This window comes from Monodelphis domestica, chromosome 5 (genome assembly GCF_027887165.1).
Source record: "Monodelphis domestica isolate mMonDom1 chromosome 5, mMonDom1.pri, whole genome shotgun sequence".
Lineage (NCBI taxonomy): Eukaryota > Metazoa > Chordata > Mammalia > Didelphimorphia > Didelphidae > Monodelphis > Monodelphis domestica.
The window spans coordinates 216,557,821-216,584,403 of NC_077231.1; the positions used below are offsets into that span (position 1 = coordinate 216,557,821).

Consider the following 26,583-nt stretch of genomic DNA (forward strand, 5'->3'; position numbering starts at 1 on the left):
GGGGCGCCGGCGTCCGTGCCTCGTTGGCCGCGCGGTGGTAGCGGTGGCACCTTTTCCGCTTCCGGTACGCTTCATCGTCAGAGTTGTCAGCTCCCGATCTCGGCGCCGGTAGCGGCCCTCCGCGCTAGGTAAAAGTGGGGAGAGAGGAAGGGAGGGCGCAAGGCGGAGAGCAGGGCGGGGTGACTCGGGAAGGCTGCTTGCAATGCCTCCCTCTTCTTCGTGGCCTAAGGAAAGGGCGCCCGCGCTTAGTTTTGGAGGCGAGAGCTCGTGAAACGGGTATCCACACGTGCTAGGATACTGATGCAGCGGAGGGGAAGAAGGGAAAGTCATCTCTTTTCCGGCCACGTGAGGCTGCGGAAGCGTGCCGGGGTCTTGGGGCAGTGCCCATAAGTTAGGAATTTGCTGCTGCTCTTTTCACAACGCTGTTATTATACAATTGAGGAAACTGGGACCCGTGTTGGCCTAGCGAGGCAGTTAGATCGATAGGGAACGCCCAAGTCTGGAGACAGACCTGAACTCAAATATGACCACAAACGTTTGCTAGCAGTGACCCTGGGCAAGTCCCTTATGATGTTTGCCTCGGTTTCTTCATCTTTAAAATGAGCTGGAGAATGAAATGGCAAACCACCTAAGTATCTTTGCTAAGAAAAAAATAAATTGGTAAATAAAGTGTAGGACACAGCTGAAACAACTGAACAACAAAAAAAAAATGAAGCTACTTGAGTGGTTTATCAGTCAAGGTCAACTTGCTAAGTGGTGTCAAAACTTGTATTTGAAACCACATCTTCCAGTACCATAGCCAGGTCATTCCCCACTCAAATTTCTTCATCTGCAAAATGAAGGTATTGAACTCTAAAGGTTCAGTTCTAAAATCGGTGATCTCTCTGGTTGTCTATCTTTGTCTTCACTGCCTCAGTGGTGTGGTTATGACCTATTCTCTTCCTTGCAGGTAAATGAGGAGAAAGTATGAACTTTGATCACTGTAATAAGTTAATCCCCACCCCTTCAAACTAGCCCAACAGTGGTGTGATTGACCCTGATTCTCTTCCCTAGAGGTATGGGATGAAAGTATGAGTGTGATTTCTTCTCCTACCCCCAAGCAGTGATTCCCTAGAGGTGAGGAATGGAAGTATGAGCTTTGACTTCTGTAATAATTATCCCCAAACATACCCATCATTTCTTAATTTTGGTACAACAAACATTAATTACTTATCCACTGTACCACCAAATCAGATGTTAGAATTGCTAAGACCAAAACCAAAAATGGTTATCTTCCCCTAGGAGTTTGCATTCTTGTAGGAGGTGGTACCTGAGTCATGAATGGAAAGAAGAAAGGATTCTGAGAGTCAAGTGTGATAGGCCTGCATTCCACTGGCAGACAGGTTGAGGAATTAGAATGTCAGGTTTAGGAGATAGTTGATCTGCCAGTTGGCTGGAATGTTAAGCATTCTTTTTTTTTTTTAAACCCTTACTTTCTATCTTTGAATCTATATTGATTCCAAGACAGAAGAGTGGTAAGGGCTAGGCAACAGCGGTCAAGTTACTTGCCCAGGATCACACAGCTAGGAAGTGTCTGAGGTCAGATTTGAACCTAGGACTTACCATCAATCACTGAGCTCAGCAGCAGTCCCCTGGAATGTTAAGCATTCCTAAGAAGGAGAGTAATGAGATTTAAGTGCACAAGGAAATTTGAGCCAAATTGTGGAGAGAGGTGAGTAGGAGGAACATAATAGTTATTCTGGAGGCAAGAGGGAGTCAGTTAAAGGATTTTAGTAGTAATGGTCGGGCTTTTAGGAAGATTATTTTGCAGTTGTCTGGGGTGATTAGAGAAGGAAGTGAATAAAAGCAGAGTGTTAGTAAAATATAAGAGTAGACTTGAACCACAGTAGTGGTTGTATAGTTGGAGAAAAGGCAAAGGTTAAGGTGGAGGCCAAATAAATGAGACATGTCAACTTATTGGATGTTGTATATGACAGGATAGAATCTAGGATAAAAGTCTAAAATTGGGGAGCTTGAAGGAAGAGGGTATATAAGGGAGAAAAGGATCAGTTTTAGACATGTAAATTTGAAATAATAACTAGGAAGCTTAGGTGTAGATAAATAGGCAGTTGACAATATTGTACTGGCATTGAGAGAGATAATGATTAGATAAAGAGATCACAATTTAATTTACTAAGCATTTATTAGTGCCCTTATGTTTGTCAGTTACATGAACTTCCTTGAACACTTCCATTGATCAGAAACTCATTATATCTCCACTCCCCGGCTCATTCTACTTTTAGATAGCTCTTAATAGTTTTTCTTTATCTCAAGCCCAAATTTGTTTATTTGTAACTTCTACACATTGCTTCTGGTTCAGCTATCTGGAGATAAACAGAAAAAGTACAATAATTTTTCTATATGACAGTCCTTAATGTATTTGAAGAAAGTCATCATGCTTGTTTCCTCTTTCTTCCACTTCAAATTTGGGAGTCATCTTAATTGAACTGACAATCAGGGAAAGGAGGTAGATGATCCTGTGAAGCAGACTTTTTAGTCTGGATTAGATAAGTACTAGATAAGTAGGAGGAAGAGCAGGAGCAAGCAGCATTATAGACTAAGACTTTCCTCATCCCTATCTCCTTCTGGAGATGCACTTTCTCTAGAACTACAAAATTTATTTTGTATATATACTAAATATATTTTTGTCTTTCTCCAATAAAATATAAGATCCTTGAGGGCAGAGACCACGTCACTTTTGTCCACCCACCCCCACAGTTTTGGAACATTGTAAGCACTTGATAAAAGCTTATTTTGTTTAATAAAAGAGTAATTTAGGCAGAATCCAAAGCTGTAGAGAAGTACTAAAATGTAGAGAAGTCAAGGAAGATGAATAGTGAGGAAAGGCCACTGGGGTTAGCAATTAAGGGGATGCTGATAAAGAGCAAGAGAGAATAGTTTGAGTAGAACCAACCTAGAAGCTAAATGGAGAGGGGTTTAGAAATTAGTGGGTGGTATGGCAGTAAAGGCATTGAGGCTATTCCAGTCCTCTTCCACCTGGTTAAAGTGGGTCTGGAATAGCTTATGTGGATAGACTATCCATATATTAGAACCATAATTCTTATAGTGAGAGTGTTTTCAGTATAAAATAATTTCTGAAGGCTTCAGAATTTTTTTGGTTTATAATGAAAATTATTGGCCCTTTGCCCTTTTTATGAGGACTTTTGGTATCAGCTTGAATACACAGGTATCCTTTTGGAAGCCAGATTTAAAAGCTATTTTAGGTTGCTTAGAGAGCAACATATATAACTCAATTTTCTTTCACCAGGAAGAAACTCCAAATTGGGTGAGAAGGAAAAAAAATAGAAGCCATGTTTCGAAGACCTATTATACAGGTAACTTACTTTCTATCTCAGTGATGGAATTTACTATCTGAAACATCTCAAGAATTTTAGTACTTTAAAAAAATCTCACTTTCAAGGGGCAACCTCCTCTTCCCCCCCTTTAGACCAATGACTTCTAACCTGGGCTCTAGGGTCTCCTAGTAAGATCATGGGGGATGTAATAGCAGTTGTGGGGTAATTCATGATCTTTCAGTGCCCCCAGAATGTATTGGGTGCTAAAGGGAGGTATAGTTAATGTCTATGCTGCAGGTTCAATATTGACTTAATTTTGAACCCAGGGTTGGGTACACAAATACAAGTTGGGGTATCTTTAAAATATTGAGAGGATTTAATGAATTGCAAAACTTTGGAAGAATTAACAGTGTGATAAGACAGTTGTCTAAAAGTAAGATGTGCTATCTCACAAAGTGCTGGATTTTCCTCTCAAGATCTATAAACACACACTAAATGACCTCTTAGTTCAAATATGGGTTGGACTAAGGATCTCTGAACTCTCTTTTAGAACTGTGATTCTTCTCTTTAGATAGTTGCCTTAATAGGATGTATGGGGTGTACAGAGAGGACTAGTACCTCTGGTCTGAGGACTGAACCCTTCTTAGGGCTACTCTTCCACCTTTGGGGTCCATCATTCACCCAATTCTTACCCATGGCTCCAAGAAGCTGTAGCATGGGTAGCAGCCACAGTTCTATAAAATGTCTTAGCAAAGGAACTAAATCAGGTTGAGGGTAACTGACGGGCCTCATACTCATCAGTGAATTGGGGGAGTGCCTCCCCCTAGATTGTTCCTGGTGGAAAGGGCAGGTGAGAACAGTTTGTTCCAGTGGCCACGAAGGCAGCTAACACAGGTACTGTGGAGCATTGTAGAAGGTGGTCAGAAATGGAATGAATGAGGAGGGTATGAAAGTTGTAAATCTTAAAATTTACTCAGACTGTACCTTAGAAGATTTGGTCTAGCTATTCCCCTATTGTAACAATGGAAATACTTGATCAGGAATGTATTGGGAACTTTTAAAATTACTCCACCCTACTCAGACAGTACCTTAGGAGAAGATAAAGTTGCAATCTCCTGATGGAACAGTGAAAGTCCCCCAATTCATACCTTATAGTAAAGATAGAACCTTAAGCTAGGTCTATTTTTAGATCTAATACAAAAAGGTGTTAAGTACCTGTAAAGGTACTTTTTCTACTGCTTGACTCAGCCTGAGCCAGAGCAGTTTAAATTAATTCTCTCTCTCTCTGTCTGTCTGTCTGTCTGTCTGTCTGTCTGTCTGTCTCTCTCTCTCTCTCTCTCTCTCTCTCTTTCCCTTAATTCCTTCTTTCATAATATCTCCATAAATCCCAGCTGACTTGGGTATTTTCACATTTGGGAATTGTTAAGTCAAAACACTAAAATTATCCTTACAGTTTTGGCATTTACAAAGTGCATTGAAGGATGCAGACCAGACCCCAGGAGTTGACAAGAACCTTCCTTGCTACAGCTCAGCCTCCTGAGCATTTGTTAGTAGCCTCTTTGAACCTTTTGTGGGACCTCGCCTTTGTATGTGTGTTAAGGCCATACAAGAAGCTCCTGCCAGATGTGCTGACCTACACAGCTGGCTCTCCTAAGCTTTTCCACTGTCCCCGTGCCCTGGTCCAACTTGAGAGTGGTGAGGCTGACCAAAAAAGGCCATCACTGGAATGGGCCTGGGTTGGAGGGAAGCATCACTACCCAAACTGTCTCCTTCACTTCTTAACCTCCTCTCCTGGCTTCCTTTTCCACTGTGAGACTTCCTGGTCCTGCAGTTGAAATCCTTTTGTCCTGTCCCTTAACCCGCTCCCCCAGGCTTGGGATGAGCCATCTCTCGAATGGTCCTGATGATGCAAGAGGTTTCACTGTCAAATTAGACACATATTATAGCTGAGCCCCCAGGGTAGACCACAGTCCAGTGAAGAAGTGAGGACCATGGGGAAGTGGGGCAGCAGTAGGGAAAGGTCTGTTCAGCCTGCTCATTTTTGTGATCCATCTCTAATAAATGATGCCTCAGTTGTCCCTGGAAAAAAATGCCAAAGTCATTCCTGGTATCCAGAGTTATCACCAGGCACTCCTGACTTTTGACTTGCCAGTAGACTAGGATTACCCTGGAAGAGAGTGAAGCTGACTTTGTGCAACCCATCCTCACTTAAGTCGAAATCATGGGCACATCAAGACTTCATACTGTGATGTCATTGGTCCTCTTCAAAACTAAGGACAGGGCCAGGGAGGTTGCCCAGTGGATAGAGAGCCATGTAAAGAATAATTTTAGCATTTTGACTTAAAATCTAAATTAATTGGTAGCCAGGGAAAATCCCAAATAATAAAATACCCAAGTCAGCTGAAAATTATGGTGATTTTAATTAATATAGAGAGAAGGAATTAAGGAGAAGAGAGAGGGAGAGGAAAGAGTTAATTTAAACTGCTCCGGCTCAGGCTGAGTCAGGCCAGGGTTAAAGGCCTTGGCCAAAGGGGCCTCCCTGAGCTCAAGGAAGCTGTCTGAGTGAGCTCCTCCAGGCTGAGTTTCAGGATTGAACTGGTGCCCAGGCTGCTCACAGGAAGTGATCAGCCAGATCCACCTCTCCAGAGAAAGAGTGTTCTCAATCAAGAACCACTTGGAGACAGCAAGGGAGCCAAATATATAGCCTTTCACCCTTGTGTCTCCTCCTCTAAATTTTCACATCTACCAATCACAACAAAGGCTTTCTCCAGGACTGCCTATACTTTTAGTTCTCATCTTGTTTGAGTAGATTGTATCTTTTAGAGTTACTTCACACTTCTTTGTTAAGTTTACCTGACCTTTTTGTGATTAATTTAACCTTTATAGTTATTTAACACCTTTTTGTATTAGGACACTAAAATTAGACTTAGCTTAAAGTTCTAGCTTCACTATAAGGTGAGAACTGAGTACCTTCATTGTTCAATTAGGAGATTACAACTTTATCTTCCCCTAAAGTATGTCTAAGTAAGGTGGAGTAAAGTACTACAAGACATTCCTGATTCTATTAAAGAGAGTGTCTTCATTGTTACAATCAGAAGATAGCTAAATCAAATCTAAAGTAAGGTCTGAGTAGGGTGGAGTGGTTTTAAAATTCACAGGGAGGCTTGGAGATGGGAGGTCCTGAGTTCAAATTTAGCCTCAGACACTTTCTACCTGTGTAACCCTGGACAAGTCACTTAACCCTCATTGCCTAGCCCTTATTGCTCCTTTGCCTTGGAATTGATACTTAGTATTGATTCTAAGACAAGGTAAGGGTTTAAAAAACTCACAAAAACAAAGAATGAACTCCACTGTGCAAGACTTGGGGCCTCTTGTCTTTCACTAAGGTATATAAAAGACTCTCCTTCTCTTCGAGTTTTGACTTATTCTTCTAGCTTGTATCCATATGCTCAGGTTTAAAATAGACCCAGGGTTATAGTCAAACTCTCTGAAGCTCCTAGGGGACTTTCTTCTATTCTGCACCATTGTCCAGTATGTTTTCCATCTGCATGGGCTTCCAGATTATGACACTTGTAGATATGAAACAGAACCATTCGCTTAACAATAAGGTAAAAAAAGTACTATCAGATCCCATTCTTCTGCCCATGTGGGGAAGACACACCTCAGTCAAGAAGAGTGATGTACAGCTCCAGTATAGGCTGAGGCTTCAGTGTCTTGGGTCCATCCAGAGCACTTCTGTCACATGGAGCTGCTCCTCTCCTAATGGGCTTCTGACCCTTACCACTCTTTAGCTGGGGAAGTCTTCCTTGACTTGAAAATAGGCTCAATAGACTTCTTAATTAACTATCACCCTTTCCAAAAGGTGAACTTGGAATGTGCCTCATAGTTCATCTAGCTACCTACCTCTAGGCCCGTGTTGGAGAAGATGTTCCCTGACAGCATGGAGTGGAGAACTCTTCCCCTCTTCACTGCATTTAAGGACATTTTCTTTTGCCCAGCAGCCCAATGAGAGCACTACTTTTCTCCACTCTCTGGGGTAATGTGGGGGCTCACAGGTGGCTTGAAGGTGCAGTTTGGGTGCCTGATCTCTAAAAGGTTTGCCAATGCTTCTCTAGACTATACAGACCAGGATGTTGTGCTAGCATAGTTTACAGCAACACAGTTCAAATTCCCTCCTTAAACCCACTTACCTGGGTGCACAGCAACCAGAAATCTACTTTTCCTTCTCAAGTCAGAGGACACTGGAGAGCAAAAAAGCCTGTTGGAAAAGCTTCACCTTTATTTAAGTCTAGGTGGCATTGAAAGGCAATAGTTGAGTCTGGAGCTCTGGGACAGTAATGTCTTTTCTCACTGTCCAATCTTAAGTTATACCTAGGAAGCTTCTCTGCTGACTCTTTTAGAAGGCTTCAGTTAGGTTTCTTTCAGCCCCCTTGCCAAGTCTCCCTTCAGCCTTGGAGTTCCTCTCTGCTCCTGCTGACTTTTCTTGTCTTCACTGTACTGAAATTGTTTTTTTGGTGGCTTAAATGAGAGTCTCCTGACTCTGTGACTCGCTTTACTGAGAAAGTCGAGATTCCCCAAATTAAGTCACTAATCCTTTTCCAATCATATCACAGCCTTCATATGTTCATGTGATTTCTCATTTTCTTAGTTTTGTCAATATTCAATATAAATCTTTTACACCAATTACTTTCTCTGTCTTTAAAAAAAAATTACTGCATACAAAAATACATACATTTTAGGGGATTGAGGAATTTGAATGGGGGAAAAAAATGAAATAAAATAAAAATTCCTTACCTTCTGTCTTAGGTTTTAAAATCAATACTAAGTATCAGGTCCAAGGCAGAGGAGTAGTAAAGGCTAGGTAATTAGGGTTAAGTGACTTCCTCAGGATCACACAGCTAGGAAATGTTTGAGGCACATTTGAACCCAGGACCTCTTATCTTTAATCCTGCACTCTGCCCCACCAGAATTACATTTTTATTTTCATATTCTCTTAACTGAGCATTTCCTTCAGTTATCTAAAGGATTTATTCTGAGTATTTCATAGGTTTCTACTGCCTGCTATGGCTCTATTACCCAAAACCTTTATGTTTAAGGTGATCTCTATTAAATATTTACACTTGCTAGTGGTCCAAAAAGTCTTGACATTTTGCCTTAATAATCACCATTTCTCCTCTTAAGAATAGCTAGTTGTGTGTGTATTGTTTTAGTATAGTCAGTTCTGAAGTGGAAAATATACTTTTTAAAAAAACTCCATTTTTCTTGATAGTGTAGGGGTGACTTGCATATTGAATCTGCTGGCAGAATTCCTGTGAACTCTTAAGTACTATAATAGTGTGAAAACCAGACTTTGGAGAATCAAGGATCAGGATCCAGTGTTATGTGCAATGACTATCCACCATGTCACCTATTTGGTTAGTTTTTTTTTTGTTATTGTTGTTGATAGATTTGTGTATTTGGTTAGTTACACTGGTTCGATGGAGTTTAAATATATACTGGGATAAGGTCTAATAGCTTGGAAATAGAGCAGTCCCAGACTGTCATAAAGCCTGAGCTCTTTTAAGTATAGGGGATTCTTAGCTAAACTTTGTATCAATTTCAGTGCTTTGTATATTCTCTGCAAAGTAGAGGCTAAGTAAGTTTTTGTTGGGTGAATACAGATGACAATAATAGAGAGTTAAGGAAGTAGAAGAATCACCACCTTGCCTATATTCTCTTTCTTCTCTCCTGAAGAGTGGGGCACAAAGTGGATTGGGATACAGAGTGGGATTAGAAGAAAGTGGTTTTTGTGGTCATCCCCATTAGGCCTGATATGTTGAACATCAGCTATTTACAGCAGTGCTTTTGTAGTGGTGGGCTAGCTGCATGGAGCAAAATTGCCAAATAGGTAGTTTGTTTTTGTTGTCTGTTTCTCTTTATGAACTACTTACCCACCACTTACTTCCTTTTACTTTTTGAAGTTCCTTTCTTGAGGGAGGGGAAGGGGAAAAGCATTTTTAAGTGTCTCTAAGTCCTAGGCATTGTGCCTCTTTTTACAATTATTATTTGAACCTCACAACAATCCTGTTTTGTAGGTGCTATTGTCATCCCTGTTTTACAGTTGAGGAAACTGAGGCAAACAGCTTATGTGACTTGCTTAGGATCAAACAGCTACTAAGTGTCTGAGGTTATATTTGAACTCAAGTCTTCCTGACTCCAGTTCACCACCAACAGCCACCAGCTGCCTGGGTTCTTGGTGTCCTTGTGCTATGACTGACTAAATGGTTTTTTCCTTTCCTTTTCTAAAATTTTCTAAAATGTCTGCTTTTATTTCCTGTGTGTTTTTAAGCTTCCGGCCACAGCTGTGCATCTCATTCAAAGTAGTTCTCATTCAGGTATATTCAGCCACCTCTCCCAGGATTGTTTACTTTAGGGGGCTTATATTAGGAAAAAATTTTTCTGCCAAGCAGTTAAGAACCACTGTGATGTTTCTACCCGGGGTATCTGAGAAGGAACTAGACAGAGTTAAGTGCTGTTTTATTCTGGTGCTCTCTTTTGCATTCTTAGAAATATTTTAAGTGCATGGCCAGGTCTTTTGATGGAGATAATTTCTCTTACGCCTTTGGAGAGTGGAAGGATTTTGTCTCTTTGGAATAAAAAGGATAGATTTAAATATTTAGTAAATTATTTAGGAAATTCCACTCGTTGCTTTTTTTTAATCCAATAGATATCTTCCTCATTTTTTGAGTTTTTAAAAGTAGCTTATTGTTTATTATAAAGGACATCACTTTATTAGCAAATATCTTTTCTTTGCCATTTGCTTTGTTTGTTCTTTCTGGAAATTAAAGCTATGCTTTTGCTTTTTCCTATTTAGGTAGTTCGCCAGTTTGGAAGACATTTCTCCGAAGGAGGCACCGGTTTAGTTCTTGAAAGATGTAAGTAGTTTATAGCTAAGGTTATATGGTACTTACTTAACCTTACATTTAAAGCTTAAATTACATTAAACTTAAATTATATATAATATACATAATATATACACACATACATAACATGTAACATATATACATATATATATATATATATATGTATATATATATATAAAACCTTAAACTTATCTGCTAATTTATCTGGTTATGGCAAATGACCTATGAATTCTTTCATTGTCTTAGGTTTTGTGTCTAAATCAATGATTCCACCTGTTGGGGAAGGGATTTAGAACCAAAAGGGATCTTAGAAAATATCTAATCCAATTCCTTCATTTTATACAAGAGGAAGATAGGTCAAACAGGGCTAAGTGATTTGCTGAACATAATACAGAGAGTAGGAGGCAGAGCCAAGATTAAACTCAGAACCTTTGATTCTAAATTCAAGCACCATCTGCTACTATTTTATCACTAACTAGACTATGAATTTGAGCCTCTTCAACAGACATTTCTGACACTGCTCTTTTTCTGCCAAACAACTTCTTATTCTTCAAGTCAGATAAACTTAGATTTCAAGTTCCCTGAAAAATCTAAACTCAAGAGAAGATGGCAGAGGAAAGGGGTTTGTGAAAATGAACATACCTTGAAGAGGATAGCTACTCCTATTTCCCTTCTCCATAAATAAAAGGAAAGTAGGAGAGAGGGAGATGAAGGAAGGAGAAGTTCTTGGAACTTGCTGATGTTGGAAGAGTAGTTCAGGCATTAGCTACAATGTTTATCAAGTTTCTACCTTCTTTCTTTGTGGGTCATTAGGTTCTATACCACATTATGTTTTTCCTTGAGATGAACTTACCCTCACCTAGGGGTCTCTAACATGTATAATCAACTACAGACTTCATTTTAATCAATTGCCAATCCCTGATTTTAAATAAATGCTATTTTCTTCTCATTTCCCCCTATAAAATTATAGAGACCATTAATTCTATTTTGTTTTTTGGAATATTTCTCCCAATTTAAGATTTTCCTTTCTCAATTGTACATTTATCTTTGTTTTTCATTTCAGCTCTTAACCATGTTCAGTTACTTGGAAGAGTTGGCCAGGATCCTGTCTTGAGACAGTCAGATGGAAAAAATCCAGTTACAATCTTTTCTTTGGCTACAAATGAGATGTGGCGATCAGGGGAAAGTGAGACATCCCAACCGAGTAAGTTTTTAAGACTTTCAAGTGAACTAAGGATATTTGTTAATTTGGTAACAATAGATAAATGATAATATAAAGGATTTTTCCAGTTTACATTTTCTTTGTAAAAGACACACTTCTTTGCTATTCATTTATACACTGTACTCTTAAGTAAATTGAAGATCCTTTTCAAAGGTTACCCCAGTTTTATGCCATTTTTAACAGTGATTTCTTAAAAGAGAGTAATACTTTTCCTTATACAAAGTACTTGTGCATTTTTTTATTTTTACTTGCATCAATGCCAAATGAACGTTTCCATATATACAGTATAACAGAGGATTTTACATGAAAATGCAGATCTTTTTTAATGTATAGCTTTTTTTTCTTAAGTACATAAGATCAACCTGTAGTTTTGAAAATATTTTTCCCCCATTTACTTGAAAAAATGATTTTTAACACCCATTTTCTAAAATTTTGAGTTCTAAATTGTCTTTCTTCCTTTTTCTCCTTCTCTGAGAGAGCAATTTGATACATGTTATACATGTGTGGTCATGCAAAACATATTTCCATATTATTTCCATATTAATCATGTTGTAGAACACACATTTCATTAAAAATGAACAAAAAAACCTCATGAAGAAAATAGTATGCTTTGATCTGCATTCAAGTTCCATCAGTTCTTTCTCTAGGAGTGGATAGCATTTTTCATCATGAGTCCTTTGAAATTGTCTTGGATCATTCTATTACTGAGAATAGCTAAGTCATTTCCAGGGGATCAACATACAGTATTGCTATGAGTGTGTACACTGGTTTTTTTTTTTTTGTGTTCTTCTCACTTCATTTTTTTTTTAAATTTTAAACATAATTTTATTTGGTCATTTCCAAACATTATTCACTGGAAACAAAGATCATTTTCCTTTCCTCCCCTACCCCCCTCCCACCACCTTTCCCTCTCCCATAGCCGGCGCACGATTCCACTGGTTATCACATGTGTTCTTGACTCGAACCCATTTCCCTGTTGTTGGAATTTGCATTAGAGTGTTCATTTAGAGTCTCTCCTCAGTCATATCCCCTCCAACCCTGTAGTCAAGCAGTTGCTTTTCATCAGTGTTTTTACTCCCACAGTTTATCCTCTGCTTGTGAATAGTATTTTTTAGATCCCTGCAGATTGTTCAGGGACATTGCATTGACACTAATGGAGAAGTCCATCACCTTCGATTATACCACAATGTATCAGTCTCTGTGTACAATGTTTTCCTGGTTCTGCTCCTTTCGCTCTGCATCACTTCCTGGAGGTTGTTCCAGTCTCCATGGAATTCCTCTACTTTATTATTCCTTTGAGCACAATAGTATTCCATCACCAACATATACCACAATTTGTTCAGCCATTCCCCAATTGATGGGCATCCCCTCGTTTTCCAATTTTTGGCCACCACAAAGAGTGCAGCTATGAATATTCTTGTACAAGTCTTTTTCCTTATTATCTCTTTGGGGTACAAACCCAGCAGTGCTATAGCTGGATCAAAGGGCAGACAGTCTTTTATCACCCTTTGGGCATAGTTCCAAATTGCCCTCCAGAATGGCTGGATCAATTCACAACTCCACCAGCAATGAATTAGTGTCCCCACTTTGCCACATCCCCTCCAGCATTCATTACTTTCCTTTGCTATCATGCTAGCCAATCTGCTAGGTGTGAGGTGATACTTCAGAGTTGTTTTGATTTGCATCTCCCTGATTATAAGAGATGTAGAGCACTTTTTCATGTGCTTATTAATAGTTTTGATTTCTTTGGCTGAGAACTGCCTGTTCATGTCCCTTGCCCATTTGTCAATTGGAGAATGGCTTGATTTTTTGTATAATTGATTTAGTTCTTTATAAATTTAAGTAATTAAACCTTTGTCAGAGATTTTTATGAAGATTGTTTCCCAATTTGTTGTTACCCTTCTGATTTTGGTTACATTGGTTTTGTTTGTACAAAAACTTTTTAATTTGATGTAATCCAGATTATTTATTTTTCATTTTGTAACTCTTTCTAATTCTTGCTTGGTTTTGAAGTCTTTCCCTTCCCAAAGGTCTGACATGTATACTATTCTGTGTTCGCCTAATTTTCTTATAGTTTCCTTCTTTATGTTCTAGTCATTCACCCATTTTGAATTTATCTTGGTGTAGGGTGTGAGGTGTTGATCTAAAACTAATCTTTCCCACATTATCCTCCAATTTTCCCAGCAGTTTTTATGAAATAGTGGATTTTTGTCCCAAAAGCTGGGATCTTTGGATTTGTCATATACTGTCTTGCTGAGGTCGCTTGCCCCCAGTCTATTCCACTGATCCTCCTTTCTGTCTCTTAGCCAGTACCAAATTGTTTTGATGACCGCTGCTTTATAATATAGTCTGAGATCTGGGACTGCAAGGCCCCCTTCCTTTGTATTTTTTTCATTATTTCCCTGGATATCCTTGATCTTTTGTTCTTCAGAATGAACTTTGTTATGGTTTTTTTCTAAATCAGTAAAAAAAATTTTTGGCAGTTCCATGGGTATGGCACTAAATAGATAGATGAGTTTGGGTAGGATGGTCATTTTTATTATATTGGCTTGTCCTACCCATGAGCAGTTAATGTTCTTCAAATTGTTCAAGTCTAGTTTTAGTTGTGTGGAAAGTGTTTTGTAATTGTGTTCATATAGATCCTGTGTCTCGGGAGATAGATTCCTAAGTATTTTATTTTGTCTAAGGTAATTTTGAATGGGATTTCTCTTTCTAGTTCTTGCTGCTGAGCTGTGTTGGAATTATATAGAAATGCTGATGACTTATGTGGGTTTATTTTGTATCCTGCAACTTTGCTAAAGTTGTTGATTATTTCGATTAGCTTTTTGGTTGAATCTCTAGGATTTTTTAAGTAGACCATCATGTCATCTGCAAAGAGTGATAATTTGGTCTCCTCCTTGCCTATTTTGATGCCTTCAATTTCTTTTTCTTCTCTAATTGCTACTGCTAGTGTTTCTAATACAATGTCAAATAGTAGAGGTGATAATGGGCATCCTTGTTTCACTCCTGTTCTTAATGGGAATGGATTTAGTTTATCCCCATTGCAGATGATATTAGCTGATGGTTTTAGATATATACTGTTTATTATTTTTAGGAATGACCCTTCTATTCCTATGCTTTCTAGTGTTTTTAGTAGGAATGGGTGTTGTATTTTATCAAATGCTTTTTCCGTGTCTATTGAGATAATCATGTGGTTCTTGTTGGTTTGCTTGTTGATGTGGTCAATTATGTGGATAGTTTTCCTAATATTGAACCAGCCCTGCATCCCTGGTATAAATCCTACTTGGTCATGGTGGATGACCCTTCTGATCACTTGCTGGAGTCTTTTTGCTAGTATCCTATTTAAGATTTTTGCATCTATATTCATTAGGGAGATTGGTCTATAGTTTTCTTTCTCTGTTTTTGGCCTGCCTGGCTTTGGAATTAGTACCATGTTTGTGTCATAAAAGGAGTTTGGTAGAACTCCCTCTTTGCTTATTATGTCAGATAGTTTGTACTTCTCACTTCATTTTGCACCAGTTCATGCACGTCTTTCCAGGTTTTTCTGAAATCATCCTATTGGTCATTTCTTATAGCACAATAGTATTCTATTACAAGGATATACCACAACTTGTTTAGTCTTTCCACAATTAAAAGGCATCCCTTTAATTTGCAGTTCTTTGCCACCACAAAAGAGCTGCTAGAAATATTTCTGTATAGATAGGTCCTTTTCCTTTTTCTTTGATTTCTAGAATATAGTCTTCGTAGTAGTATAGCTGGGTCAAAGAGTATGCACAATTTTATAACCCTTTGGCATAATTCCAAATTGATCTTCTTAATAGTTGGATCAGTTCATACCTCTGCTAACAGTGCATGAGTGTCTCAATTTTCCTACATCCCCCCCAACATTTAACATTGACCATTTCTGTCAACTTAGAGTCTATTATGATAGAGTGTGGTTATAGTTTTTAAAGCTGCCCTGTTTATGCTTTCTGACTTTCTCTTCTCTGCACATGTTCTAAAAAAAAGATACCTCAGTAACTTTCTATTTTATTTGCACTATTACTGGCAAAAGACTGTACATGCATCCTTTAAGGCATTGATTTCCAAAATCATGTGATTTATTGGGATGCACAAAGGAAAAAGGAGAACCAAGGAGAGCAGCCCGGTTATTCAGCAAGTTTCCTGCCTCTGCTGCTGTCTCCCCCTGCCTAAGAATATGATGAACTGCTGCCCAGGTTCATCTATTATACTTATATTATACTAATATATAGTATACTCATTCCCCTGATTGGTGGTCAGGCAGTCTGTCCTTGATCTGATCTAGCTGCTTCTTTTTTCCTTCTTTCTCTCAATGAAAGCAAGTGGCCAATCATTCCCTGCTCAGTTCCCTTGTCTCCAAGTTACTGCCCAGCACCTGCCCTGTATGAATGAAGTCTTGACTTGACCCCCTCTTCCCCATCTACCCTCTCACCCAACTAGGAAGTAGGAAGCATCATGCAGGGTTGAGAGAACTTGAAACAAGTACCTGAGAGGCTCAGGCATAGATAATAGTATTAGCAGGAATGGAAAAAAGCAATAGTAGACTTCAGAGACAGTGACAGTGAGACTGAGACTTTCAGGGTGCTCTCAAATCTGTAAATCCAAAAGCTGTCTATATCTCCCATTCCAAACCTAACAAAGTTTGTAAACAAATGAAAAAGACATTCTTGTTACAAGGACTATGTTTTTCTATCCCCCCTCCCATGGGTGGTAAATAGAAGTGAAAAATTAAATTTCTATGCAATAAGAAAGGGAAATTTTAAAAAATAGCCTAATTTCTACAGAAACCTCTGTGTAATTGGTAGAAGGAACTGAAAAATAAGTAGCATGATTTCAAAAGCACAACCAGTGTTGCGCTTATATGGGTCTCCTGATTTTTTTTGAGTTTTGCTATAATAGCCTTTAAAAGTGACTATAGAAATAAACCTGTCATAGCACTAGATTTTTAAGTCTTTGTAATCATAGTGTCAAGCTAAGATTTAAAAAAATAGTAATATATTTACATTGCTTTCACTAAAAGGATTTTTTTAGTGAGAACAAAAGGGTATTTAATAAAATTAAAAAGGGAGCATTTAAAAAAACATTTCAGTCATATCTTTTTAAATGTCTATTTTGCATATATTTTATAACACGTGACATTAATACAATAAGTATATATACATAATTTATAGAGATACAAGCAGCCATTTCAAAAAATTGACTGATGGTGATGTGGAATCAAAAAAATTTTAAATACCTCTGAGTATTTACCTTATTAGGTTCAGACCTAAAAACCTTATTAGGTTCAGAGAGATTTACCATTACAGTTTACTACCAGGTGATCATTTCTTTTGGCCAAAACAGTTCATGACACCTATCTGCTGGGAGCTTTTGTGTCCAGGTGGGTGGAGGATTCATACCAACATAAAATTGGTTTTTAGATTATTGAATCAAGCCAGAAACACTTTTGTTTAAACCCAAGTTGTTTTTCATTTATTTGTTAGTTGCTTGCTTTTGTTTTTTAAACTCTTACTTTGTGTCTTAGTAACAACTCTGAGACAGAAGGGCAAGGACAATGCAAATGATGTTAAGTGACCTGCCTAGGATCACACAGGTAGAAGGTGTCTGAGGCCAAATTTGAACCTAGGTTCTCCTGATTCCAGGCCTAGTGTTCTATCTACTATGCCACCTAGGTCCCCCTAATTATTTGCCTTTTAATAAATAGTGCTTTGTGCTTCATTGATGCCAGTCACCTGAGTTTCTAAAAAGCTTAATAGTTAAATAATTTTACCTGTACTTGTGGTCTATTTCTAATAAAACTCAGGAGTTTTAACCTAGTCTGTGCTATCTGAGCTAGTAAGAACTTTCTCTGGTCTGATATGTTAGGAATAATTGCGATGATGCTGCTTCATGTGGTGTTTGCTAACATCTCTACCCCTCTTTTTAATTTAGGTGATGTCAGCCAAAGGACCACATGGCACAGAATATCAGTTTTCAGGCCAGGCCTGAGGGATCTAGCATATCAATATGTGAAAAAAGGGTAAGTAATAAAAGGAGTCATGGGAAGGATTAAATGCTGTTTAGAATTGATAGCAAATAAAATACCACTTCAAGGAGATGGTAGGAAGCATGTAGTTGAAAGAATTTAGAACCTTCAAGGATGAAATCATTCTATTTTTTGTTTACCTTATTTTGATGCATAAATTACATCTCAGTAAACTTCCCTACGATCTTCTCAAATATGTTAAGCAAAACTGCCCAATGTTGTAATTTTCTACTCTTCTACCTTTGCCTTTTCTTAGCAGGAAATATGTTTAGTTTGGAGCCAAAACTTTGTACTTGATTTGAATTCTCTTGTCTTTTAGTGTTGTCTCCATTTATGTTTTTTTTTATCTTTGTGTTAATTATTTAGGTTTTCCTTTCTTCTCTGCATCAGGTCATAACTTACCATAGCAGATGCTTAATAATTGTTAATTGACTTGAATTGAAGATCTGGCAATTAAGAGATCATCGGTAACTTGTAGAGGGCAGTTTCAGCTGCATGGTGATTTTGAAAGCCAGGTTGTAAAGGATTTAGGAGAGAAGAGAGGCAGTGAATATAGACAACTTTTGCAAGGAGTTTTAATGGTGAAGAGAGTGGGAATGGTTAGATCAAGTAAGGTTTTTTTTTAAGATAAGAGATGCAAATTCAGGCATCCAGGAAGAGCCAGTAGATAGGGAGAGACTCAAGATGAGAGGAAGTGGGGATGATAGGGAAGACAATCTGCTAGAAAAATCAGATTTATTGTACTCATTCTGAGCTTCAGTAAGTATGATTACGTATGACTTTCTCATTCTTGTATTTTTTTTACCCTCCAAATCAGATTCTAACATAAAACAATTTTAATATGGGTTGGAATGCTTTAGCTGTTTCATTTGTTTATTTAAATTTTGTTTTCATCAGGGCTCGAATATTTGTGGAAGGGAAAATAGACTATGGCGAATACACAGATAAAAACAATGTGAGACGACAAGCCACAACAATCATAGCTGGTGAGTCATTTATTTCTTCAAAATATTTATCCTTTGTAGAAAAAAGATGGTCTTTATTATCCTCCTTCTTTGTCCTTTGTAAAGGCTAGAGTATGTTCTGTGGAATTTTGAATTGAGGCTATGGGGATATTTTCATGAGGCATGGAATACTAAATGACTTCAAAGAGTTTTTTTTTTTAACCCTTCCCTTCTGCCTTAGACTCAGGATTGAATTCTAAGATTAAAGAGCAGAAGCAGCTAGGCAATTGAAGTTATGTGATACAGGACCTACTCCTATCTTTAGGCCTGGCTCTCTCTCTGCTTTTGAACCATATAGCTGCCCTAAGGTGTTATCTTAAAATGTGACAAGTACTCAGTGTGTAATTCCTGCACATAGAACTTAATTGAACATTCATGTCATGATACTCTTTAGCTAAGGTATAGGTGTATCTCTTATATGAAAAGTCTTTGCCTTGACACCAAAATAGAATTGAATCATTTACTCCTCCTAGGAAGCAGTGTTTCTCTATTATGTTACTGTTGCACTTTCAGCCCTTATTTTGTTTTCTTTTCAAGAATGGAGTAGAATGAAAGGGAGTAGTTGCACTAAAAAAAAAAATGGCTCTGAAATACTGGGAAAACTCAAGTGGATCAATTCTTAGGAGCTTTCTTTCTTAAAATTCAGTTGAGGCTACTGGACTCTATCTGGCTGCTTAGAACTGAGTTGAAGTTGGCTTTTTTCCTACCTCTCCCTTTTCCTCCTACTAGTCCAGCTAATGGCTGCAAAAAGTAATTAGACTGGAACTTCTCTTACCCACTTTAGCCTCAGGGCTTTTGTCATATGTCATGTGCTAGCATGGTGCCAGTGTGCCTTTCAGTCTTTCTTTGCCCTTTTTTTAAACTAAAATTTCATAATCCTTAGAAATTCCTCACTGCTACAGGTTTATCTTCTGCCCCACTGCTAATGCTAGCTTATATAAGTGAATTTATAAATTATTTAAAATGTCACTCAACTGGAAGATTGCTTTTCTTATCACTTATAATTTCAGAAATAGGTATCATGGGTAAAACTCCATTACTATTTATCAAATACATAAAAACTTTTTTAGTGCAATGAATTTCCATTGAGAAATAGGCTAGGTGCTTGTGTTCCTCCTGTTATAATTCTAAGTGACATACATGTCGAAGAATCCATTATTTCATCTGTGTGGGCACTTCCTCTATAAATGTAAATTGCATCTTCTTCAAACTTTAGTAGGTGGTTTCATAAATTGTTGTGACCAAAGAATTTAGAATCTGGTGACTGACCCTGAGCATCAGTTAATTCTCCGATGCCTTATTTTTCAACTCAAGGATCAAGAAGCAGTTTGTTAGTTGAGAATTAGGTCAATTCTTGGTACTAGGCGCAGAGGGAGAAAACAAAGATAAATAAAGCCTAGGCCCTAATCTCAGTGAATTTATTATATAGCAGGAAAGAGATATGAATACCAATAAAATTAATATACAATAAAATAATAAAATTAACATAAGGACTGATAGAGAGTTACATACATTGTAAAAAGCTCTAAAAGAGAAAGCCAAATGAGACAGGAAAGTTTATGATTAAGTGGAATTTGAGATAGAGCTTGAAGTAGAGATAAGATTATGTGTACATAGGAAAAGGATAGGGTATTTTGAGACATAAGGAACAGTAAATGTTGTAACAGAAAGGCAGGGAAGTATGGGGTGTGTTTATAGAAGGGTAATGTTTGAATTTGTAGAGTGTAGAATTTACAAAAGAGAATTGGATGAGATAGCCTTGGAAAGATTGGAACCAGATTAGAAAAAGGCCTTGGATAACATCTAAAGGAGTAGTGGGGAGTGGGGAACCTTTGAAGGCTTTTGAATAATGAAAATGACAGTCAAAGAAAGAATAATATGAAGGTTGGAGAAAATGGAAAGTGGGTCAAGAGACCTTAGTCTAGTTCTGGCCATACTTATCTTGCCAATAAGGAAGGCATAAATGTGCTGGAATGCAGAAATAGAATCAGTAGGACTTGGCAGTTCTTTGGATGAAGGTAGAACAAAGATAAATAAAGGATCTCACTTGTGGATGAGTGACTAGGAGAATGGTGGTGCCATTAGCCAAAGTAATAAAATAAATAATAAAATCAGGAAGAGAAGCAGGTTTAGAGAAAAGATAAGTTTCATTTTGTCAGTGTTTGAGTTGCTGGCATCCAAGTGGTTATAAATGATGTAAAGACCATCATCATTATCTTGAAGAAATTTGCTGTAATGGAATTTGACTAGCATTCCAAAACTAAATATATATTTTCCCCATTTTCTATTATTTGCTTTTGGTTTATCTGTGCCATCACTTGTCTCCAGTAGCATAGGTTATTTGAAGTTCCTTGGATCCCTTCTACCTCTGTTGGTTCTGTTCTTTGATCTTTTCCCCAGTAGAAACTTTCAATTGTTGTGTCCTTTTTTCTACTCATTCCCTCCAACTCTAACTGGAAGAGGGTTTTCAAGCTGTTTTGCCCTGAGGGAATCTTCAGTCTTCTCTCTCCTCTGATGGTGTGCTAGATTAGATTGGTTGAGCCAAGCTGATCTGCTCTGGGGATCTTCCCTGTAGCCTACTGCTTCAGAGTTTGAGGGCACCCTACCAGATGGTACCTCCCTCTCCAAAGTTCCTCCCTGCCAATTGCTGTCAGAGCCTTGGACATCAGGTGGATCTGAGGTGCTCTATGGTGGTTGCAGCCCTGCCTGGGAATCCCATAGTTAGCCCATCTATCTGATCACAGGTCCCAGTACAGTATGTAGGAAAGAGATGTTAGGTCTCTCCCTTATACCATGGAAATCAACTCCCTCTGCCTACCTTTCAAGTTGTGTTCAGCAGGACACTGACTGTCTTGTTGTTGGGTTTGGATTTCTGTCTTTTTTGAAGTGCTTTTTAAAGAGTGGTATGGAAGGATAGTCAGAAAGGTTTCAGCTTTTGCTGCTCCTAAGCCACTGTCTAGCATGGGTTATTGGAGAGGGCTTTTATGGGTTAAATTGTGGTTTGCTTGTGAAAACAGAAGACATGCTCTCTAGGTTTTATGATGATTCAATCACAGAAAACTCTTAAGGAATACAAATAGCACTACAGCAAACCAGTGACTATAAAGATTTAATTGTTTAGTTCGACCTGCTCAGTTCCACAGGATAATGCGGTAATCTTATTAGGGAGCTTTAACTACTTTTTCAGATCTCTTCATAGGTGGCAAGTATTTTTTTTTTTTACTACAAAAGTAGTAGTTGTTGTTATTGTTGTTTTTAAACAAAAATCTATGGTTTCATCTATGAGGGAAGCTCCTAAGGAAGAACTTCCTCTCTCAGTGTCAATTGGCACTCTGTAGTACAATCTTAGAGTTGCCCTGAACACTAGGAGGTTGAGTGTGACTTGCTTAAGGTCCCACAGCCACAGCCAGTGTGTGTGGAGGTAGGACTAAACTCAGACCTTCCTCACTCTAGGCCAATTTATCCAATATCTAAAAAAAAACATTACCTGACCAGAAACCTCTTCTCCATCATTTTCTATAAATTTTTGCCCAGGTTCTACATGAAGACTTTTCCAAAGAAAAATTATTTATTTATTTATTACATTGCCTAAATTTCTCTCTATATCCTTACCCACTCCCTTCCATTCTTCTATTCTCTCAGAGTGCTATCTCATATAATAGTTTTTCTAAATCTGCAAAACTGACCCATATGTAAAAAAACAAAACAAAACCTGACAGTGTATGAAATTTTCCACACTCTTAAGCACACTCTGTCAGAGATGCTTGAAGACTTTTTTGAAAATCTGGGAAACAGTTGCCCATCTTCACTTCTTTGGCAAGTACCTAAGATTTAAAGATCATCTTCAGGATCTCAGTAGTCTTTTTTGGCAGTTCTTTTTAGATCTATATCTTAGAAATTTGTCTAGGCTTGGTGACTTGAACTCATTGAGTGCATCTAGATTACAACCTGAGAGTCTCCTCACTTATACTGTATTTTCATTCCTTATTCATCATTTTTGTTCTCTCTTTCTTGGTTTAAAAGCTCTTTCTCTGGAAGAGAAAACAAGCAAAATAAGAATTGAATAGTTCAACCTTCTCACAGTTATCCATTATCATCATTCCATTTATCCCAGACATCTGTACTAGCTCTTCTTTTGCCACCAAAGATGGCTTTAAAAAAAATCTTTTTGCCATTCTCTATTTATAGCCAATCTCAGATCATTTGGATGTCAATATTTCTGACACAAGTCCTACAGTACTAAGCTGCTCTTGAATTCTCAGTTATTTGTCATTGCTTCTACTTCTTGGAGTCTTTTTAAAGTCTTAGGTTCATTGAAAATTTTGGTGTGGGTTCATATTGGTCTCAGCCCTTTTTTTCCTCTTAATAATTATATTTATCTGAAGAAATATTTCTTTTGAAGAAGGTAGGTTCTTTCAAAAACCACTTCCAATTCCACCAAATTTCAGTGCTTATTATAAAGAGGTAAAATTTGCCTCCTTTCATTAGAATTTCTAGTTCTTTATATTTCTATACTTTGTGTACATTTCTATGTGGACAAATAATCAGAACAAAAACTTTAAGGGCATGCCATGCCCTGTACTTGTTGGTTATGTGTTGTCCATTTTATGCCCAACTCACATTATCCTAGTTTTAGGTCATAGATTTCAAGAATCCTGTTCCCTGGACTTGTTTTACCCCTCTCCCCTTTTACTTTTAAGTTATAGATGCCTTTTGTTTTGAAACTAATCATTTCTCTGTGGACAGTCACTGAGCTTTCTCTTTCTAACAAAGAAAAACAACTAAGTAAGAGAGCCAGTCAGTTCTGTATGGGGATGTTTACAACATTTTATACTTTTGGACCCCTACTTACCTCTCTAGTAAGAGGAGAGGAGTCTGTTTCATAGTGTTTTTTAGGACCAGTATTGAACTCTAGCATAACTTTTTACCACCTTTGTCTGAGGGACTCAGAAAAGCTACTTCCTTAAAATGGTGGGGTGGCACCTGTTACACCTTTTCCAGTCAGTCTAGACCAAAGAAACTGCTAGCTATTTCTTGAAGTTTACCTTTACTTTTTAACTTGGGACATATCACCCCTTTGCACATTGGATCTTCTTTTAAGAAGGCCAGTATAGCATGAACTTGTCATGCCTTTCTTTTGATAGGAGATTTTATTCTGTCTGTGGTTATTTCAACTGGATTATCTCTTAACTCTTCTTGCAGGACTTTGGTGATAAATAGAAATGCTGATGATTTATGTGGGTTTAAATGCTGATGGATTTATGTGGGTTTATTTTATATCTTGGCTACCTTGCTAAAATTATTGATAGTTTCAACTAATTTTTTGGTTTAATCTCTAGAATTTTTCTTATCTACTATCATAGTATTTGCAGAAAGAGAGCTTTATTACTTCTTTGCCCCATTCTGATTCCTCTGATTTCATTTTCCTTCTCTTATTGCTATTGCTAGCATTTCCAATACACTATTAAATAATATTGGTAATAATGGGCATCCTTGTTTAACTCCTGATTTTAGGGAAGGTTTCCTGGTATAGATGTTTGCTGATGGTTTTTCGTTGAGTGCGACCTTTTTTTTTAAATTATTTTTAATTTTATTTTTAAAATTTTTCCATGATTACATGATTCATGTTGTCTCCTTCCCTTCTTCCCTTCCCCCTCCACGAGTTGCCAAGCAATTCCACTGGGTTATACATACATATGTTATCACTCAAACTCTATTTCCCTATTATTCATTTTTGTAATAATCTTTTAAAAAACCAAAACCCCAAATCATATACCCATATAAATATGTGATAAATCATATGTTTTCTCCTGGATTTCTATTCCCATATTTCTTTCTCTACCTATGGAAAGCATTCTTTCTTATAAGTCCCTCAGAATTGTCTTGGATCCTTACATTGCTTTTAGTAGCAAAATCAGTTACATTTGATCATCCCATAATGTTTCAGTTACTGTGTATAATGTTTTCCTGGTTTGGCTTTTTTCACTCTGTATCAGTTCATGTAAGTCTTTCCAGTTCTTATAGAAATCAATCAATTCATTAGTCCTTATATCACAGCACTATTCCATCACCATCATATAGCACATTTTGTTTAGCTGTTCCCCAATCTAGGGACATCTCTTCATTTTCCAATTTTTTGACACCACAAAAAGCACAGCTATATTTTTGTACAAAGGGATCCTTTCTCATTTTTTTAAATCTCTTTGAGATACAAATCTAGTAGTGGTATTGCTGGATCAAAGATCATGCATTTTATTTAAAGCCCTTTGGGCATAATTCCAAATCAACTTCCAGAATGTTTGGATCAGTTTGCAACTCTACCAGCATGCATTAGTGTCCCTATTTTGCCACTCTCCCCCCCAACATTTATTATTTTCTGTTACTGTCATACTGACCTTGCTGCTAGGCATAAGGTGGCATTTTAGAGTTGTTTTGATTTGCATTTTTCTAATCAAGAGGGATTTAGAACATTTTTTCATGTTATTATTGATAAGTTTTGATTTCTGCATCTGAAAACTGCCTGTTCATATCTTCTGACCATTTGTCATTTGGGGAGTGATTTGATTTCTTATAAATTTGACTAAATTCTTTATATTAGATCTTTGTCAGAGAGATTTGTTTGCAACTACTTTTTAAAGATGGGCAATTTCAACATTTTAAAACATTTTTGAAGATGATTAACATAGCCACAATTATTAATCAATCAAAATAGTTTTTTCCCATTTCTTTTAGGAGATCTTTTTTCTCCTCCCAGTAAGCATTGCATATATATGTATGAGAGACAATGGATGAAGTGCTATACTTGGGATCAGCAAGGCCTGGGTTTGAATTCTGCTTCTGGCAATCAGTAGTTGTGTTATCTTGGATAGTTCAGTTAATATCTGTTGCAGTTTTCTAGTCTGTAAAATGGAGATGATATTATGTAAATGTTTGCCTCATAGGGAGGGTGGTTGTGAGGCTCAATGATAAACTACATATAAAGGATACATTTTAAAGTACTTTGTAAGTGATAGCTAATATAGATAAATAAAAGGAAGAAAAGGGATAGAATTCTGAATATAACTATTTACTCTTTGGATTCCTTACAGAAAATATCATATTTCTGAGTGATGTTGTAAAAGAGAAGGAGTGAAGTGGACGACTCATTGAAGGCCAGTGTTGGAACGTTCTCATTTTCAAATCATGTATAATCTTTGGAATTACTTTTGACAAGAATTAAAATACACGTTTATACATATAAGATGAACAAAGATCATTTTATTTTTTCTTTCTCTTGTGTTCTGAATCTTGGGTGACATATGCTGTATCTTAAAATCTGATTTCACATTTTTAAAGTATAAATTACATAAACAAGCATACATTACTGGGTTTGTAGTATCACTCAAGTTGTGTTCTGCCTGTATTATTTATACATGACAATCTGAAGGTCTACAAAGATGCAACAAAGTTGAATCCCTTCTACACCTAAACCAATGACTGACAGAATAGACCTAAACTATGGACCTCCAATACATCATCTACATTTTCATCTAATTCGCTTTAATTTTAACTTTTTTTTTAACACTATTTTATTTGATCATTTCCAAACATTATTCATTAGAGACCTCCCCCCACCCCACACTTCTCTCATAGCCGACGCACGATTCCACTGGGTATCACATGTGTTCTTGATTCGAACCCATTTCCATGTTGTTCGTATTTGCATTAGAGTGTTCATTTAGAGTCTCTCCTCAGACATGTCCCCTCAACCCCTGTAGTCAAGCAGTTGCTTTTCCTCGGTGTTTTTACTCCCACAGTTTGTCCTCTGCTTGTGGATAGTGTTTTTCTCCTAGATCCCTGCAGATTGTTCAGGGACATTGCATTGACACTAATGGAGAAGTCCATTACGTTCGATTGTACCACAGTGTATCAGTCTCTGTGTACAATGTTTTCCTGGTTCTGCTCCTTTCGCTCTGCATCACTTCCTGGAGGTTGTTCCAGTCTCCATGGAATTCCTCCACTTTACTATTCCTTTTAGCACAATAGTATTTCATCACCAACAGATACCATAGTTTGTTCAGCCATTCCCCAATTG

At 37.5% G+C, this 26,583-nt stretch overlaps 1 protein-coding gene across 2 annotated transcripts; it reads left to right on the forward strand.

Annotated features, from left to right (window-relative positions):
* SSBP1 (single stranded DNA binding protein 1) lies at positions 1-25,749 on the forward strand. Of its 2 annotated transcripts, XM_056799808.1 has the most exons (8): positions 82-128; positions 950-1,055; positions 3,308-3,374; positions 10,189-10,249; positions 11,301-11,441; positions 17,412-17,499; positions 18,403-18,491; positions 25,598-25,749. In XM_056799808.1, the coding sequence occupies exons 3-8, from the start codon at positions 3,351-3,353 to the stop codon at positions 25,639-25,641; spliced, it is 447 nt and encodes a 148-aa protein (XP_056655786.1). In that variant the 5' UTR covers positions 82-128; positions 950-1,055; positions 3,308-3,350; the 3' UTR covers positions 25,642-25,749. The 2 variants fall into 2 exon arrangements, with proteins under 2 accessions (XP_007504496.1, XP_056655786.1); XM_007504434.2 differs by lacking the exon at positions 950-1,055 and having other exon boundaries at positions 1-128.
* The last annotated feature ends 834 nt before the right edge of the window (positions 25,750-26,583 follow it).

Excerpts from the sequence above, each read along its gene's own strand:
- SSBP1 (XM_007504434.2), top strand. The coding sequence starts at position 3,351 with ATGTTTCGAAGACCTATTATACAG. Across the intron at positions 3,375-10,188 it reads TTCGAAGACCTATTATACAG|GTAGTTCGCCAGTTTGGAAG; the intron begins GTAACTTACTTT and ends TTTCCTATTTAG. Across the intron at positions 10,250-11,300 it reads CGGTTTAGTTCTTGAAAGAT|CTCTTAACCATGTTCAGTTA; the intron begins GTAAGTAGTTTA and ends TTTTCATTTCAG.